Below are 17,118 nucleotides of genomic sequence, written 5' to 3' on the forward strand. Positions count from 1 at the left end.
TGTCCGGGAAGGGGAAGCGTGTGGGCTCCTGGAACCCTGGCGCTCTGGCGCAGGGACCGACCTGAGCTTATTCATCACATGGGGGGAGAAGCTGCATGGAAGAACAATCGAGCTTTTCGTTATCATTAGACCGTCCCGTCGCACAGCGGCATCCTTTTCAAACACAGCATTGAGTCATAAACTTTCATTTCACATCCGCGGTACTGCAAAAGTCATCTTCAGGAGAGGAAAAAAGTGATCGCATCAGGGGAGGGGGGGTCACATTGAGTCCGCGGTGGGGCGTAGCGAGTGTCTGGTGGCACAGAGCGACCTTCCTCAGCGTGTGCCGTGCCGGCTGCTTCAGGATGTGCAGGGCCTCGTTTTCGCCAGGAAGAGGGCCTAAACGGGAGACAAGTTCCCCACACTCTGGAGTGGAGACACAGTTACACGAGCCCCCAGAATCTTAGGCCACATTCGAATTGCTGTAACTGCCCTTTTTAAGAAACCCCTACAGATTCACGTTAGATATGGCGTCAGGGTCTGGTAAATGTGGAAGCGGTCATTACTGGCCCTAAATATGTAGAATTAATTTAAAATCTTAGAAAGCACGCAACGTGTACCTCTTGTTTTGTGCAGTTGCTGTGAGTGGCTGATAAACGTGTGTCAGAGGAAGAGAGAGCTGAGCGCGCGCACCGTGTGGCTCGGGCGTCCTGAGAAGTGCGAAGAAAAACATCCTAGAAATATCATCAAAAATCAAAAATACAATGTGTTTACCTTTATACCGGGGGTAAGACTATTCTTAAACAGTTGCATATCAGAAATTGCTTACTTCCTTTGTTTTCATTGTTTTTTTTTTAATTCTTAAATTTTTCCCCTTGTTAATTATGTCATATCCAAATCAGTGACCTTTTTGCTTTTGAACCATTTGTTTCAAATTATTGTTAAATCCATATACATTTTTAATGTATATATCATAGTGTTCAACTGAAGAAAACTTAGTTTGATTATTGTCCTCAGTTCTAGATAAAAATCATATTTATATTGTAGAAATAACCAAGTAAAGTAAAATTATTAGAAAACAAGCCATAAATTTTATTTGCCTGGAAATTTGAGTGGAGTGGAAAATGAAACAAATGTCTAAAGCTTGCCAAGGAACTTCATAATTAAAGTAAAATATTTTTTTTTTACACAAATGTGAGTCAGTAACAAAATGTCCGTTAGGATTTCTGGCTATCTTTTTTACCTCACATTATAAATTTCACACCTTGTTGTATTGTTATATCATGCGTTACCTTTAATTATTGTTATTAGATATTATCGTTATTTTAAATCTGAATTTTAAATATTTTATTATTTTTTGTTAGTGATATTTCTGGCTTAAATTACAAAACTGAGTCCATGTGTATTCAGAATGGTTGAGTAAGTTTTGCTTTTTGTGCATCATTCCCTGTTTTGATAACCGACATTTTTCTGAGGCAAAAGGAATCTGATACTGATTATATTTTTATATCAAACTTCCTGGCATGTTCTAGGTATTAGCTCTTATGCTGTTTTGCAAGAAAATCTCTTGATTCGTGATATGAGGGCTGCTTTATCTTTCATGTTTTCACTTAAATAACCATGCTGACTTCTGTGGGGCACTGATTACCCCCCATTGCCCATCCCACCCATCCAAGAGTTGGCAAGTGCTTACTGTGTGCTGTGATCCTTTATTAAAACCCAAATCTGACAGCTTTGATTAAAAAAAAAACAAAACTGATCTTTTGTAGGGACAATAAAATGTAAACTGTCTTTCAGGCAGATAAATATTATCTTTATTGACCGGTCACTCTTTTCTCTTTGGTTTAAATTATTAAATAGTCACAGATTGGCTAAGCATTGCGCATGTCCCTAAAGGTCACAAAGTTCGTCCAGTAGACAGTGAAGTGTTGATTACAGTGCTTCAGAGCTGACGTCGCAGCTTAGCTGTGAGCAGTGAGTCCACACGGCCCGGCAAGGCCTAGAAATACCTGTTGATGCGTCAGCACAACTCTTACCGTGCGAATGATTTTCTCCGTAGAGTGTCTCTTAAATTAGTCTTTTCATCTAGAATGCAGTATTTTAGAAACATTTGGTAATTGCACAGTAGGAATTCTATGCCATTTTTAGCATGAATGGCAATTTCTGAATTGCTAATAGATATAATTTATGCTAACTGAGATTTTAAAGAAATCACTGAGGAGAAAGAGAGCTTTCTCTCCTGCTGAGATTATTTATGAAATGATTCAAAACATTTTTAGAGAGCAAGTGCACGATTATGAACATAACCGTGTATCAATGTAACCGATTTTTCAGTCGCACACGACTGTACGATGATGCAGATAACTTCATTATATAAAAACGGTGGTTCCGGGCTCTTTTGATCAACAAGTTCTTATCCCATTGCTCTGCTGTTAAAATCACCGTGCCTTCCAAGTTGCAGAAAACATGGCATCCAAGGAGATGAGGGTTTGCAAGTTGCAAGTTTGTGATGTTTCGTTGTGATTGTACAGTGCTATGTGATGAATTATTCTCATCTATAATATAACTTTTGTTCCATTTTGATTTTCAGTTTCAGTTGAATTAAGTTGATTCACTTTAATTCAGTTTCTTAAATCTCAATTTGAGAATTTGTAGATAGAAGTCTGTTAGTATAGTAGATCTTGGGTTTTTTCCTTAAAAATAATTCTATTTGAATTAAAAAACAAAGAAGTTGCAGAAGTTGAATTTCTAAAACTTTGTTGAATGAGATTTATTTTATATTTGAAAATATTTTCGAGGGTCAGCTACTAAGGGACTGTAAAGAATATGTGGGTAGCTGTCTACATACGTAATTTACGTATCTTTATATTTTCTCACTTCTTACACTTTAAGGGAAGTAAATACAGGCGATGAGGGCAGTTTCCGGTGGAAGGACGACATGGGAGAATGTTTTGCTTGTTTCTCGATTGTCGTAAAGCTGCCCAAACATCTACAGTCAGAAAACGCGGCCATCATGTTTTCTTTTTTACCATTTTGTAAACATAAGGTTAACACGACTTTTCCGTTACGAGACTTTCTGAGCTGTTATCCGAAGACACGTTTGTGTGCGTGTGCTTACTGGCTGGGGGCCCTGCCGCCTTGTTTGCTCGGATGTGCGTGTGAAGATCCATAGAATAGACGATGAGTGTGGAAACTGGAAAATTACATACAAGAAAATCAAAAGCTTTTAGAAGACTCTTATAACGTAGTTGAACATTCTAATTGTCTTTTTTTCCTTTTTAGGTTTTATATGAACAATTCAAGTTTTTCTTGAACCTCTATTTCCTGGTAGTCTCCTGCTCACAGTTCGTACCAGCATTGAAAATAGGCTATCTCTACACCTACTGGGCTCCTCTGGTAAAAGAAAAGATTTTCGAAATTAAATATTTAGAGTATAGTTTTAAGACTTGAAATGGTTAATAGACAAATTGATCAGATTCTTAAAATGTGATATCGTTGCTCTGTATCATTGAAGTTTTGTTGTAGCATTTGACAGTGTTCTGTCTCTTAAGCCTCTCACAGCCTTGCCCACTGCTGGCGGGGTTCCGGTGGCCTCTGCAGGGCCCTGTGCACCCAGGCCTGTCCCCCGCCCAGGTCCCCGCCACAGAGCCGCTTGGAATCCGGGGGGTCGGGCGGGGAGTCTGCTTGGTGCCTTATTCCCTTGACACCTTAGGCAGATGGTGACCGTGCTGAAGTAGCACAGTGAGGCCCGGAGAGTTCCTGGTGGACAGCTCAGTGTATAAAACTTTGTGAAAGGCACATGACACTTATCCGATACTTCCATTTTAGACACGTGCTGCCTTGATAATCGTTTCATGCTGTTTGCTGGTCATTTTTATCGATTCTCGGCTCATACAGGCAAAGGCACGCCCTTGTCCCCTCTCCTAGAAGGGCGTGTGGTCCTTTGGTCTGCTCGAGGGCGGTCGGCCCTGTGCAGAGGGGCTGGGGCTCAGGTGCCCCTCAGAGCCAGAAACTGCTGCAGGGGACTGGAGACGGGCTAGGTAGTCGGCTTGGTGGGACAGGCCGAGCCAGCCCTCCTGTCCCCATTCACATGGATGGGGCCGCAGGGGCGTGAGCAGTGAGCCGAGACCAGGCACGGCGCTGACCGTGTCCACGGGGGCCCTCACCTGCTCACTGGCAGACGGCCGTCTGCAGCCTGGGAGGGTGGTTTGGTCATCTACACTGGAGGGCGGACAATGAATGCGAGGAATTTATCCTGAAGAAATAACAATGGTCCACAAAGTCTGAAGAACGTCTATTTTTAATGTAAAACTTTTAAAATTCAGCTGTCTATCAATGGACCGTTTATGCGGTGCCATGCATATGCTGGAATACCCTGTCCTGTGTATCTTTAAAAATGAAGTGTAGAAAAAGTATTTATAAGGTTAAAGGTTCATCTGTTAGAATGACTGGGAAAAGGGGGTTAAAGCATGGATAGGGAGGGATCCACGCTCTGACCAGCCAGGAGCGAGCCGTCCGTGCCCAGCGCCGGCACCGCAGTGACTGAGACGGGCGGGTGCCGTCCCGGCCGAGCCCAGGCGGGGGACAGAGGACTCAAACAGGTCTACTGCGCCGCGGCCAGCCCCGAGCTGTGAAGAGGAAGGTGAAGAGTCGGGTAACAGCAGCGGAGGGCAGGGCTGCTTTAGAGCGATAGGCCCCTCTGAGGGGTGGCACCGAATGACATCCGAGTGACAGGAAAGAGCGGCGTGGTGTGCACAGAACAGAGAGAAGCGTGTTACAGGCGGAGGGGAAGTGGTGGCCGGAGGTCTTCGGGCAACAGGATATGGGGCGTGCTGCGCGGCGGCGAGGTTGCAGGGCCGGGCGAGGTTGCGGGGCCGGCGCGTGCCTGCGCGTGGACCCTGGTCGGCCGGGGTGGGGCGGCTCCTCTGGCGCACGCTCTGCTGTTGCCCCGAGTTGACCAGGGAGCCCCAGGTTTGAGTGGCTGGTGCGTGTCCCACAAAGAGCACAGTAGCTTCTGCCACAGCTTTAGAAGTGGGGGCTAGAGCCGGGCCGCAGGCGGGGGGCGGGTCCTCCTTCCGCCGTTCATCTTCCCGCTGGCGGGGACCTGGGTCCTGAATGTGAGATTGTCATTGCTCTGTATCTCTTAGTAGTTTTAGCATTTGTTTGTAACATTAAACAATATGTAATATTGTTTTGCATGGTTTAAGTACTGTATATAAAGATTATCTTATTCTGTGTCTCTTTTTGCAACATGCATTTTTAGCTTAACGTTGGTTTATAAAATTGATCCATTTTGACTCATACGTATCAAGATCATTTTTCACGTCGCCAGAAGTCGTGTTTAAAAAGAGCCGTTTATTTTTTCCACTTGTAAACAAAGGAGGCATTCTTCAGCAGGGATTTCTCCCTCAGCCCCTGGCTCGTGCTCTTTCCCTCCCCGTGTGTTCTAACTGTGGTCTCGTGTCGAGGGCCTGGCCTGGCGTGTGTCCTTCATGTACACACTTAAGGTTTTGACGTCATTTCTCTGCTTGTTCCGTGAGGTTTCGTGAGGTTGCTTAAGCAAAAAAGAATCAGTTAGCATTTTCTTATTTCTCCCAGGCAAAAACCTGCCACTGAAGCATAAAACTATTATTTTACAGCTGGCATTATAACATCTAATGTCCGATGTCCACTAATTAAAAAAAAAAAGTTCCTTCAAAGTTATTCCCTCTGCTCTCTAACTAAAATTGGGATGTTTCTGAAAACAGCGATAGCTTAATTAATAATCTCTGTATCAGGTATTCCTGGCGGTGTTATTTACTAGCTTCAGCTCTGAACTAATTTCTGTTTTATTTTTCCATATTGTGGAAGTGTAAACTGAAAATAAGCTGATCTGGTTACACTGTCCAGTGGGAACGAGGCTGCCTCTCATGCTGTCCAGCTTTCAGGGCAGCTCTTTGAGGCAGAGCTCGCATCCTCAGAGTAGCAAAGCGACTGACTGTCCAGCTTCTGTCATGATGGGCAAGGCGCAGCAGGGCTGTCCATGCAGAAGGTTTTTAGGTGAAAAAAAACATGAATTTGTAACTCCGCCTCTTCCATGTGAAATGTCTTCCTGGTACTTTGTCAATGCACGATTGAAACCCGAATGGGCCGTGTGGGGGCGGGAGGGTGGGGGGAAGCCATCTCTCAGGACCCTGCCTGTCAGTCGGCTTTGCCACCCTCCCTTCTCTCTGCATCGGAGGTGTGGGCGCAGCGTGAAAAGGAGAAACGAAATCCGTTCCTTGGACTCCCACCGTCCAGAGACTTGCCAAAGTCGTGTGCTCTCTGTGTGTCCCGTTCCTTATCTGTGCCTTGGAGCTAAAGGTACACACCTTCTAAGAGTGGCGTGACATCGAAGAAGTAACTCGTTTAAAGCACACAGAACAGTGGCTGGCATATAATAATTCTTCAAAGGCAAACTGATACTATAATGTACCGGTAGAATTTGCTTTCTTTTTATAGAAACATACACTGCTTTGGCACTCAACGCCACCTGGCTCCTGCGTTATCTGGAGAAACAAAAGAATTCCACTTGGTGACACGGGATTTGGTCGCGGGTTGTGTGCAGGCACGTGACGCGTGCCTGGCGTGCAGTCCGGCTAACAGACCGGCACCAATGCTGTGACTTCCAGGGTGACAACGTGGCACCTGTGGCGCTCGTGCTCAGGTTTGGCTTTTGCGCTGGCAGTGATGTCGCTGGGGGGCCGAGGTCGTGGGAGGCCGGCTGCTCCCGAACCAGAAGGGTGCTGGGACTCGTGCAGGCCTCGGAGACCTGGACGCTAAAGGCAGAGGCCTGCCGTGTAGACTCTGGCCTCGTCTCCCCCAACCTGCTTCGTGTCCCGGGGCTGGCTGTTGGGCGGTGTCGCGGAATGGCCGTGCTGGTGGCTGTCCCACACACCCATCAGGCACTCAGAGAAGCTGTAAGTGTGCGGCTGGGGTGTCCTGTCTGCGGCCAGGCCGCTGCTTCCTCCTGGGCTGTTCACCTTTCGCCTTCGGAAGCTGCGCCCTGCACCTCCTTGGCATGTTGTCACCACTGTGACTGCACCAGAAGCGGGGCAGAGTCTCGCGCGAGTTGTTGGAAGCGCTGGGGACTAGCGCATTTGTGTGGTTTATTGTTAGGTAAAGAATTCACGGCAGGTCTAAAGGGGTGAAATTTTGATTCACGTGGAGAGTTTGAATGACATATATCTGTGTCCGAGGCTGTTCCCTGGAGACTAGAGGTGAAGGGACACGTTTCAGGGAGGGCCGGAGCAGTCCGTGCGGCAGGACATCTGCCCGGTCGCGACGACGCTCTTGCCCGATGGGAAACCGTTCCCTTCCTCCTCCTCGCGCCTCTCAGCGTGGACGTTCACAGATGGCGTTCTAAGCGGTTCCTCCTGCCGTGGCCGCGTGAGGGTGGCTGCGTGGAACTGTGTCTTCTGGACTTGTAGGTGCATCTTTTTCGTGTTACTTGAAACTGAGTTGTGACTCACAAGCAACTTGTCTATTTAAAGTATATTGTCTTTCCACCCAAGACTATTACTAAAATGATAGTGATGTATTTTTAAATCAGTGCTGTCTTCGAATTAAGGAAATACAGTATTTCGCCACATGCGTATGCCGTGCATTTCGCACTGCCAGACATTTAGGTTATTTCCAGTTTTTCAAATTCGCTGTCGGGATTCTTGATTTTTGCTTCAGGATATGTTTCTAAAAGTGAAACTACTTGGTCAAACTGTAAATTTTAAGGCCTTCAATAATACTAAATTTCTTTTTCCTTTTTTCTTTTTTCGTATCTGCTGCTTTGGGTTTTCATTTTTTTTTTTTTTTTTTTTTGTCTTACCTTTGCTAGCTCTAGTTCTAACAAAATAATGAATTTACACTCAATTAAGAGGACTTCCGTGCTACTGGGTTTTGATGACCGCTTTATCCGTTACCGCTTTGTCCCAGCTCTGGGACACCTGCGTAAGTGCCCCGAGCACACGCTTCCTTCCCTCCAGCGTGGAGCGGTTTACTTGGCACGTGGAAACCTCGTTCTGCAACGCCGGTGCTTCGCATGGCCAGCGTGTCTTAGTGCCGAGTCTGGCGCTGTCCCTGGGATCGGGAGCAGGGTGCCGTCTCTCCCACGGCTGCTTGGCAGTGCTCTGCAGGTGAAGTGAGTAGGGCGGGCAGGCGAGGATTGATGGGCGTCCTGGTGGGAAGGGCAGGCGCCGTCTCTGCTGGCAGGCCGCATGGTCTGGTGTGTAGGGAAATCTGAGGAGCCCCCTTCCCCCCACACGCACAGATGTTGGACCTAATAAGCGAGTTAGTCAGGTTGTAGGGCACACGATAAACACACGAAATCATTCACATTCATTCACTAATAAGGACCACTGGAAAATGAAATTAGGGTAACAGTTCTGTTCATGATAGTATCAAAAAGAAAGAACAGGAAGAGATTTAGCTAACGTGCAAGATGGCAAGTAGGAATCTATAAAACACTTGAAAAAAATTAGAGTCTAAATAAATGGAAAGCCATTCGATGTTCGAGAATCGAGACTTGGCCTTGGTACAGCGCAGCGGCCTCCTCCTGGGCCGTGGCCCGGCGCGGCCCCGTCTGAACCCCAGCTGGCTCCCGGCAGGGGTGGGTCCGCGGGCCCTGAGGTTCCTGGGGAAATGTGAGGGATGCGGAGCAGCCAGTACAACCCAGAAAAGTGGACGGAACGTGGAGGACCCCTGCTCCCTCCGTCCGAACTTCGTGCCAAGCCGTTGTGATGGAGACGGCGTGGTGCTGGCAGAAGGGTGGACGTGGACATCAGGGACACCGCACATGCATGACAGACTGGTGTTTGGCGGGGGGGCCGGCATAGTTCAATGGAGAAAGAATAGTATTTTCAGCAAATGGTGCCGAGACAACTGGGTGCTCCGTGCGAAAGGGCGAGTCGGGCCCCACCATGCACCATGTGGAAAAGGCAACTCGAAGAGAGTCAAACCCAGACGGCGGGGCCGAAACTCAGCCTCCGGGGAGAGACCGCAGAGCCGGATCTGTGCGACCTCGGGCGCGAAGGGCCCAGGCGACAAAAGAAAAAAACGAAGTAAATTTTGTCATCTAAATTATTGGACTGCGTGTAAATTAAAACTTTGGGGCGTCAGAGGACACCGTCAAGAAAGCAAGCGATAAGCAGGAGTGGGCGGAGGCATTTGTGGCAGCGCGTCGTAAAGCACCTCCGACCAGGCGCCTGTGTCCAGAGTGACACCGAGCGTTCCTAACACTCAGCCGTTACAGGACGTGCAACCCAGTAAAAGGGGGATGTAAGATCTCAATGCGTGTTTTTCTGAAGAAGGTAGGCAGGTGGCCAGAAGCACGTGAAAAGGGGTGCCACTCTGGGGAGCGGTCCGGCGTTTCATCAGAGTGCTGAGTGAACAGCGCCCAACCCCAAGAAGCAGGTCCGGGAGGCGGACGGCCCGGTGGAGGTCACCGGGGCCGGGGCAGCGGGGAGCGGCGGGTGGCCTCTGTCGGGGATGGGGTTTCTTCTCGGGGTGATGAAAGTGTTCTAAAATTGGATGGTAATGATGGTGGCACAACTCTGAACTACTAGACAGTGAATTGTATACGTTAAGAGGGTGAACTTTATGGCACATGAATTATACCTCGACAAAGCCATTATTTTTGAAAGTGCGCTGAAGGCCCAGGCGTGGGGCAGAAGGGCCGTGGCCGTGGCCGTGGCTCAGGGCGGCGGTGGGGAACGTGGGCTCTGCCCGCCTCCCTCTTGACGGCTGGAGCCGGGGGCCAGCCGGCGATGGTGACTTGCTCAGTGCTTCCCAGAGGGCTCTAGGGTGCTCAGACCAGTGCTCTCTGCATCCCTGGGATGCCATGGCGAGGACCGGGTGGGGTGCGTCTCGGGGCAGAGGCCGCGAGGGGCGGGGGGCCAGGTGGAGAGCTTGCAACGGGGGCCATCGAGGGCTCGGGCCGTGACGTGGGGGAGCCTTGCCCCGGGGGAGGCTTCTGTGGTAGGGGATGGAGGCCGGCCAGGGAGCGGTGGTGCAGGGGGAGCTGAGCGCGGCCGGGCCCGGGCCGGCGTGGCAGGCGGGCACAGTCACAGTCGGTGATGGGCCACGAATGTGAGGCCAGAGAGGAGGCTCGACGTTACTCCCTGGTGGTGGCCGTGGCACGAAGGTCACAGCTGTGCTGGCCAGCGGGTGAGTGGAGCCCTGGGCCCCGGGGACTGAGGGGTCTCACACCGGCGTTCGGGGTGACAGCGTGAGGGGGAGCGCGCTCCCGTAAACGTGAGAGCCGCCCCCCAGTGGCCCCCTCGCTGTGGCGCGGTGGTTATTCAGGGGCGATTATTGTCCCTTCCATGGAAGCTCACCGAGCGGATGGAGCACGTGTGTCAGTAACACGGAGCCTGCTGAAGAGACCTCCGATGAATCACAGGGAGACGGGCTCGAAGAATGTTCACGGGACGCGCGTCGGAAAATACATACGGAGCTTTTAGGAAAGACAGGCGTTAGCCACCTCAGCCGTGTGACAGCCCACGGCGGACGACAGGAGCGTGACACTTCTGTGTAAACAGTGTCATGTTAACCTGTTCAGGCTCTAACAGCGAGAGGAAAGAAGCTCTGTGTTCTCAGGTGCGGCTGCCGATGCCGCACTGTGTGAGGACACAGGCCAGCGAGAGTGTCCTGTCCGGCACTGCTTCGTGTCCCTCACTCGGCGCTTTCGTTCCCGCAGCAGTGAGATCCGAGGGCAGAAACGATACGGTGTCTGTGTCAGTCTCGTGAACCTGATGTGTGAGCGTCTGATTCGTGGGCCTGTCGAAGATCGTTCCTTCCTTTTTCTTAGGGTCACTAGTGTTTTCTGATGTTCAGCCTGAAGTGCATGTTTTGATTCGAATTTTAAAAATTGGCTTGGGTATAGTCAGAATTGTAAATCTTTTACTACGTATTATATTTCTTTTATAGTATTTTGTTGTCACTTTTCATCGTTTTTCCTTGTTTTTATTTATTTTTTGTTTTAGAAGTAATACACAGCTGATCCCTGAACAACACAGGGCTTAGGGCCCCACACAGTCCAAAATCCGCATGTAACCTTTGACTCCCCCAAAACTTAGTTGTCCCTGGGCCTCCATGGGGGATGGGTTCCAGGACCCCCTGCAGATGCCAAAGTCCACAGACGCTCAAGCCCTTCTATAAAATGGCGTGGATCAGTACGCAGTCAGCCCCCTGCATCTGCGGGACCCGCCTTTGCAAATCGAAAACAATACAGGTGTTCACTGAAAAAGCATCTACGTGAGAGTGGACCCTGCGCAGGTCACATCATGTTGTTGAAGGGTCAGCTGTAATCAAGGGAAAAAAATAAGACTAAATCGTAAAAACATTTTCCTTACTTTTTTGTTAAAAAGTCAAGTTTTCTCAAATAACCTTATTTCATTTTGTTTTATAGGGATTTGTCTTGGCTGTTACTATCACGAGAGAAGCAATCGATGAATTTCGGCGTTTTCAGCGAGACAAGGAAGTGAATTCACAACTATACAGCAAGCTTACAGTAAGAGGTTAGCAAGACACTTTTAATCCTGTTTATCATTTGTTTAAAGCAATCACTATTTTAGAATTGACATAAGTGAAAGAAAACATGTCTTAATTCTGTTATTGAAAATAGTATTATGTGATTGCATGTAGTATCTAATTTTCTTATAATAATACAGTGTATGCAATTTCAGGAAAGAATTTTGTTCTCTAGATGCTTGGACATACGTTTGTGTTGATATAAATATATAAACTCACCTAAACACATACATGCGTACATACATATACACATATATTAATAATTCTATAACATCTGTCACAGTTTGTATATAGCGCATGTGTACTTAAACACACGTGAAACCCCCCGAGCACACATATTTTCTGTGAAGCATCATGTCATCGCATTTAAATCTCTCCTCGCATTATATTTGAAACAATCATAAGGTTAGATCTCTAGTACCATGGCCACACCTAAGTCAAGGGCTCTGAGCACCTGAAATGAATGTCATGATCCCAGGTGCTAACTGCCGTGTGCTCTTTTCCTTGACCTTCACGCAGGGTGCCCCCTTGCTTAACTTATGTTTTTAAAGAGCTCGTTTATTTGGTTCTTCAGTCTTAGTAGAAAAGCAGTGTTTTAGAACTAGGTCGAGTGGCGCCGTCACACACACAGGCATCACGACGGGAGAAGCGCCGGTGAGGGAAGACACTGCAGACCCCAGCGAGCGTTCAGAGCGCCTCGGAGCCTGCCGAACCTGCCGGAGCTCGGAGTGGCTTCGTGTCTCCTGTTTGCACAGGGACGTCTGTACAATGCATTGTCTGTTCCAAATAATCCTGTCCCCAAAAATTCTGTTTACGCCTTATTGGGATGTAGTTCACATGACATAAAATTCATCCATTTAGAGTATACAGGTCCGTGGTTTTTGGCGCATTCACAGTTATGAGGCCTTCACCACCATAATCTTAGAACATTTTTAACATCCTAGAAAGAAAGTACGAATATATGTACCTTAACAGTCACTCTCCATTCTTGCTCCATCCTCCCCCCGCCCCCCACAACCTCTGCTCTGCTTTCTGTCTCTGCGGATCTGCCTCTTCTGGACATGTCGTGTAAATGGAGTCGTGCAGTGTGCGGTCTTTGTCTTTCACTTGGTGACGTGTCTTCAGGGTCCGTCCGCGTTGTGGCCTGCCTCCGTGCTTGCTTGCTTGTTACTGCCCGTCTCCCACTGTGTGGTACGCCAGGTTCTTTTTGCCTACCCGTCAGTGGATGGACACGTGGGCTCTTTCCACTTTTAGGCCACTGTATATGATGCTGTTGTGAACATTGATGTGTCAGTTTTTGTGTGAACATTGTTTTAATTTCTTTTGTACCTATTCCTAAGAGTGAAATTGCTAGATTATGTGGTAACTATGTGTTTCACCAACCGCCAAACTTGTTCCTGATTGGCCGCACCATTTTCCGTCCTCACCGGCAACGCATGAGGGTTCCAGTTTCTTCACATCCTCGTCAGCACTTATTATTGTCTCTTTGGCTGCAGCCATCCTAGTGGATGTGAAGTAGAATCTCACTGAGATTTCATTTGCATTTCCATAATGACTAATGGTGTTGAGCATCTTATGTGCTTATTGGCCATTTGTATATCTTCTTCACAGAAATGTTTATTCAGATTTTTTTTCTACTTTTTAACTGGGTTATTCTTTAACCGTTGAGTTGAAGAAGTTCTTTATATATTCCAGATTTAAGTCTCTTGCCAGATATATGATTTGTAAATGTTTTGTCTCATTCTGTGGGTTGTACTTTTTCTTTCTTAACGGTGTGTTCTGATGCACAAAAGTTTTTAATTTTGATGAAGTTCAACTCACCTATTTTTTCTTTTATTGCTTGTGCTTTTGGAGTTTTATCTAAGCAGCAATTTTCTAAACCAAGATTACAAAGATTTACTTCTGTATTTTTTCTAGTTTTCTAGTTTTAGTTCTTATATTCAGGTTTGTGTTCCATTTTCATTTCATATCTTGTATGGTGAGTCCACATCCTTTTGCATATGACTTATCAAATTGTCCCCGTACCTTTTGTTAAAAAGATTATTCTCTGTTGCATGGAAAAATTAATTATTAAACCGCTTTGAGGCTTAAAATATGGCATGTTAGAGGAAGGGTGTGTTGCAGAGGAGGTTAGCTTTAGTTTAGCAGAAAAGAATTTCCATAATGGCCAGGTAACTTTGGTTTGTCTTTTTTAGGATATGGTATAGATCTGGCTTATTCAAAAAAATTATTTTAATTGCGGCATTCGGGCAGAGCAGAGGTTTGTTTCTATGCATTAATCGTATCATTCAAAAATAAGTGGTGTGGTGATGTGGGCAGAAATGGCAGAGCCCTTTCTTCTACAGAAAGATTGAGCAGACCCTGTTATGACGTCATCAGAACTCCGGAAGCAGAGGTTCAGGGAACCCGAGTGATGGCGAACCCAGGAAGAGGTGACCTAGAAGTAGTAGGGAAGCTCTTCGGTGTGTCCCCCGCCCTTGCTGCACGCCTCCGCAGGGGGCGAGGAGGACGCACTTGCCACGCACCGTGTCCCTCCGTCTGAGGGCTGCGTGAAGAACGGGCCCGAGACCCCAGGCTTCTGCTCACCTAGCTTGGACCCCACACAGGGCAGAGCAGCGGAAAAGCAGCGGGCCTTCCTCACGCGCGTGTGAGGCTAAGAACCAGTCGAGACATGCGACGGAGCATTAAGCGCCAGACAGAAGAAGTTGGGGAGAGAATCTCTTTGGAAAACTAGGGCACTCAAAAGTGCCCATGTTTACTGGGGAATGGTGAAAGCCACTGTCAAGGCCAGAGCTGGACACATGCTCGGAGAAGACCCGAGAAGGTCTTTTGCCTCTGGCCAATCGCCAAGCTCAGTACAAGAAGCGAGGCAGAGCTGAAAACAACCTGGCCACGCGCTGGGGGCCCCAGCACAGGGCCCGTTGGCAAGGTCCCCGGCTGGCCTGCCCTCCCCTCCTTTCTCGCTCCCTCTCCCCCTTCCTTCCCCGCTCTCCCCCTTTCCCCCTCTCTTCCCTCTCCCCCCTCCCCCCTCCCCTCTTCCCCTCCCCCCTCCCCCTTCCCCTCCTTTCCCCTCTCTCCTCCTCTCCCCCTCCCTCCCCTTCCCTCCCCCTCTCCATCTCTTTTCCTCTCTCTCTTCCTCTCTACTCCTCTCTTCCCTTCCCCTCACATGCAGGGAAATCTTTTTGGAGACTATGCGTGACAAAGAATATACACTTGACAAAATGAGCTTAGAAAAATTACCACCAAACGTATATGGCCACAGCATATGCCGAGAAACAAAGTGTGGCCCATTCACAGACGACATTAGGAAAAACTGTTTCTGAGGACTTACTCGACAAGGGCTAAATCAACTGCCTTAAATATGTTCAAGGAGCCAAAGGACACATTGCTAAATGATACCAGGAGAATGATGTAATAACATATAGGAATGTCAATAAAAGCATAGAAATTATTAGAAAGAAGCAAAAAGGAAATTCTGGAGCTGAAAAGTAAAATAAATTAAAAGAAAAAAACCGGAGTGTTTCACTGTCAGATTAGAGTAAGGGAAAGAAACAATCAGTAAACTTGAACTTAGGTCCCATGAAATTACCCAGCCTTAGAGCAGAGAGAGGAATGAAAGTAGACGACTCGCTCCCAGAGTCCCGGAGTCGCATGTGGCGGCCTCAGGCACGCTGACATCGTCCTGGCAGCCGACTCCGAGGAGGGGAGGGGAGGGGAGGGGCAAGGGCAGAGACACTCTAAGGAATCATGGCCATCGACATCCCAAACTTGGTAAAAGACGTGCATCTCCGCATTTAGGAAGCTCAGTCAATGCTTGGAAGGACACACACAAGGAGAGCCACGCGGAGGTGCATTGTGGCCGCTGCGTTGCAGCCTGAGGACCAGGAACACGCGCTGAGAGCAGCCGCTCGCCACTCACGAGGGGTCTCCAGTCAGGTGATGAGGAAGTAGCGGGCGGAACACAATGGGGTGACGCATTAGAACTGGTCAAAGAAAAACCGCCAATCGAGAATACTATATCCAGTAAAACTGTCATTCAGAAACGAAGAAATTATGACATTCTCAGATAAATTTAGAATTCAGACAAATACACACACACCCATGATTGTAGAGCACTATCTGCAATCACCAGAGGCAATAACTCGAATATCCACCAGTGGCTGAATGGGTAAACGAAGCTTTGCTGTATTCATACATGGAACGTTATGCAACCGTAAAATTTAATGAAATACTGATACATGATATAACGTGGATGAACCTTGAAAATACGCTGTGTGAAAGGGGCTAGACACAACAGGCCATGGACTGTACGGCTTCATTTATACAGGATGCACGGAATGGGCAGAGCAGTAGGGACAGAACGTAGACCGTGGTCGCCACGGCCTGGGGGACAGCAGCTGGGGGGTCTGGGGTTTCCTTCTGTGCTGCAGAAAGTGTTCTGGAACGCGATGGGCTCGCTCGCACAACACTGAGAACGGACTGCGCGCCACCGAGTTACCTGCCTCAGAGCGGCTGGTGTCGTGTCGGCTTCCCTGAAAGTAGTAGGCGGAGCTGCGGAAGCGTGTCGATGTTGTTTACGTTCATGGATGCGAGCTCAAAGTGCTTTAAAAATAATTCTTAATAGTCTATTTCTTATACTGAAGGGAATTTACCTCTTTAAATAAAAAAAAGGCCATCGTTGCTGGTGACCTGTGGAGTGTGCCTTTCACTTGGGGAGGCGGCAGGGCTGGCTGCTGGTTCCACGCGCGCGCGTGTCAGGCCACGTGCGTGGTGCCTTCCGCACAGCCGCCACCCAGGCCAGGTTGTGTCATCGCCATGCTGAGCAGCTGGCCCCAAGGCGTGTGTCTGGTGGCGCCTCCCGGTGGGTCGCATCAGAGGCCGCGGCGGGACGAGAGCGGGGAGCGGACTTGCCTTGTGCAGCATTCCTGGGGAGGAGGAGGGGTCAGAGCCGCCTGGCCGTCTCCTCGCGTCCTCGGAATCAGTGCCGTGTTGCTCCCTGTTGCTGGGGAGAGGCGTAGAAATTGGATGCCTTGGTTGCAGTTATCCAGTTGGCTGGTTCACAGTTCAATTCCACAAATATTTACTAAGTGCTCACCGTGTGTTAGGCACCGTGATAACCTCGTGAGGTTCAAACACGAACGAGTCTTGTGCTTCAAAGAGCTCGTGCCGTGGTCCAGCGGATGGATAAATCCGGAGGTCTTTTGTTTTCGTTTTAATCAGCCCCCGAACCTGCAGGGCTAAGTCATATCAACGACCGTCAGTGTATTTTCCAATATGAAACCTAAAGCGAATGTGCAACGTTACATTTCTAAATGGAGCTTGAGCCCACTCTGCGCTGTGCTCACACGGCTCGTGACGATCGCTCTTCAGTCTCAGTTCCTTCAGTAGTCCTGGCCTTTTGTCGTTTAACTTGTTTTCAGGTGTTCAGAAATACGAGGGAGAGTCTGTGACCTGCCTCTGTGACCTTTGACCCTTAGGTAAATCCTATGTGTGTGAGAGAGAATGAGAAGCCATTTACATATTGACGCGATGCTCGCGTTTCGGCTTCCTGGCCAAAACAAAACCCTGCTCACGCGGAGTACCGGAGGCCGAGTTCTC

The 17,118-nt window shown here is 48.4% G+C and overlaps 1 protein-coding gene across 8 annotated transcripts in view; it reads left to right on the top strand.

Moving 5' to 3' along the window:
* Positions 1–17,118, top strand: part of ATP9B (ATPase phospholipid transporting 9B (putative)) — a 139,272-nt gene that overhangs the window by 17,636 nt on the left and 104,518 nt on the right. For 5 of the 8 annotated variants that reach the window (XM_036230169.1, XM_036230171.1, XM_036230170.1 and 2 more), the window contains exons 3-5: positions 616–766; positions 3,262–3,375; positions 11,399–11,507. In XM_036230169.1, the coding sequence (XP_036086062.1) occupies positions 616–766; positions 3,262–3,375; positions 11,399–11,507 (374 nt within the window). Of the gene's footprint in view, positions 1–615; positions 767–3,261; positions 3,376–6,129; positions 8,127–11,398; positions 11,508–17,118 lie in introns of those variants that run through there. The other 3 variants (XM_036230174.1, XM_036230175.1, XM_036230172.1) reach the window with 2 other exon arrangements.

This window comes from Rousettus aegyptiacus, unplaced genomic scaffold (assembly GCF_014176215.1).
Source record: "Rousettus aegyptiacus isolate mRouAeg1 unplaced genomic scaffold, mRouAeg1.p scaffold_m13_p_12, whole genome shotgun sequence".
In the NCBI taxonomy this organism is placed as follows: Eukaryota; Metazoa; Chordata; class Mammalia; order Chiroptera; family Pteropodidae; genus Rousettus; species Rousettus aegyptiacus.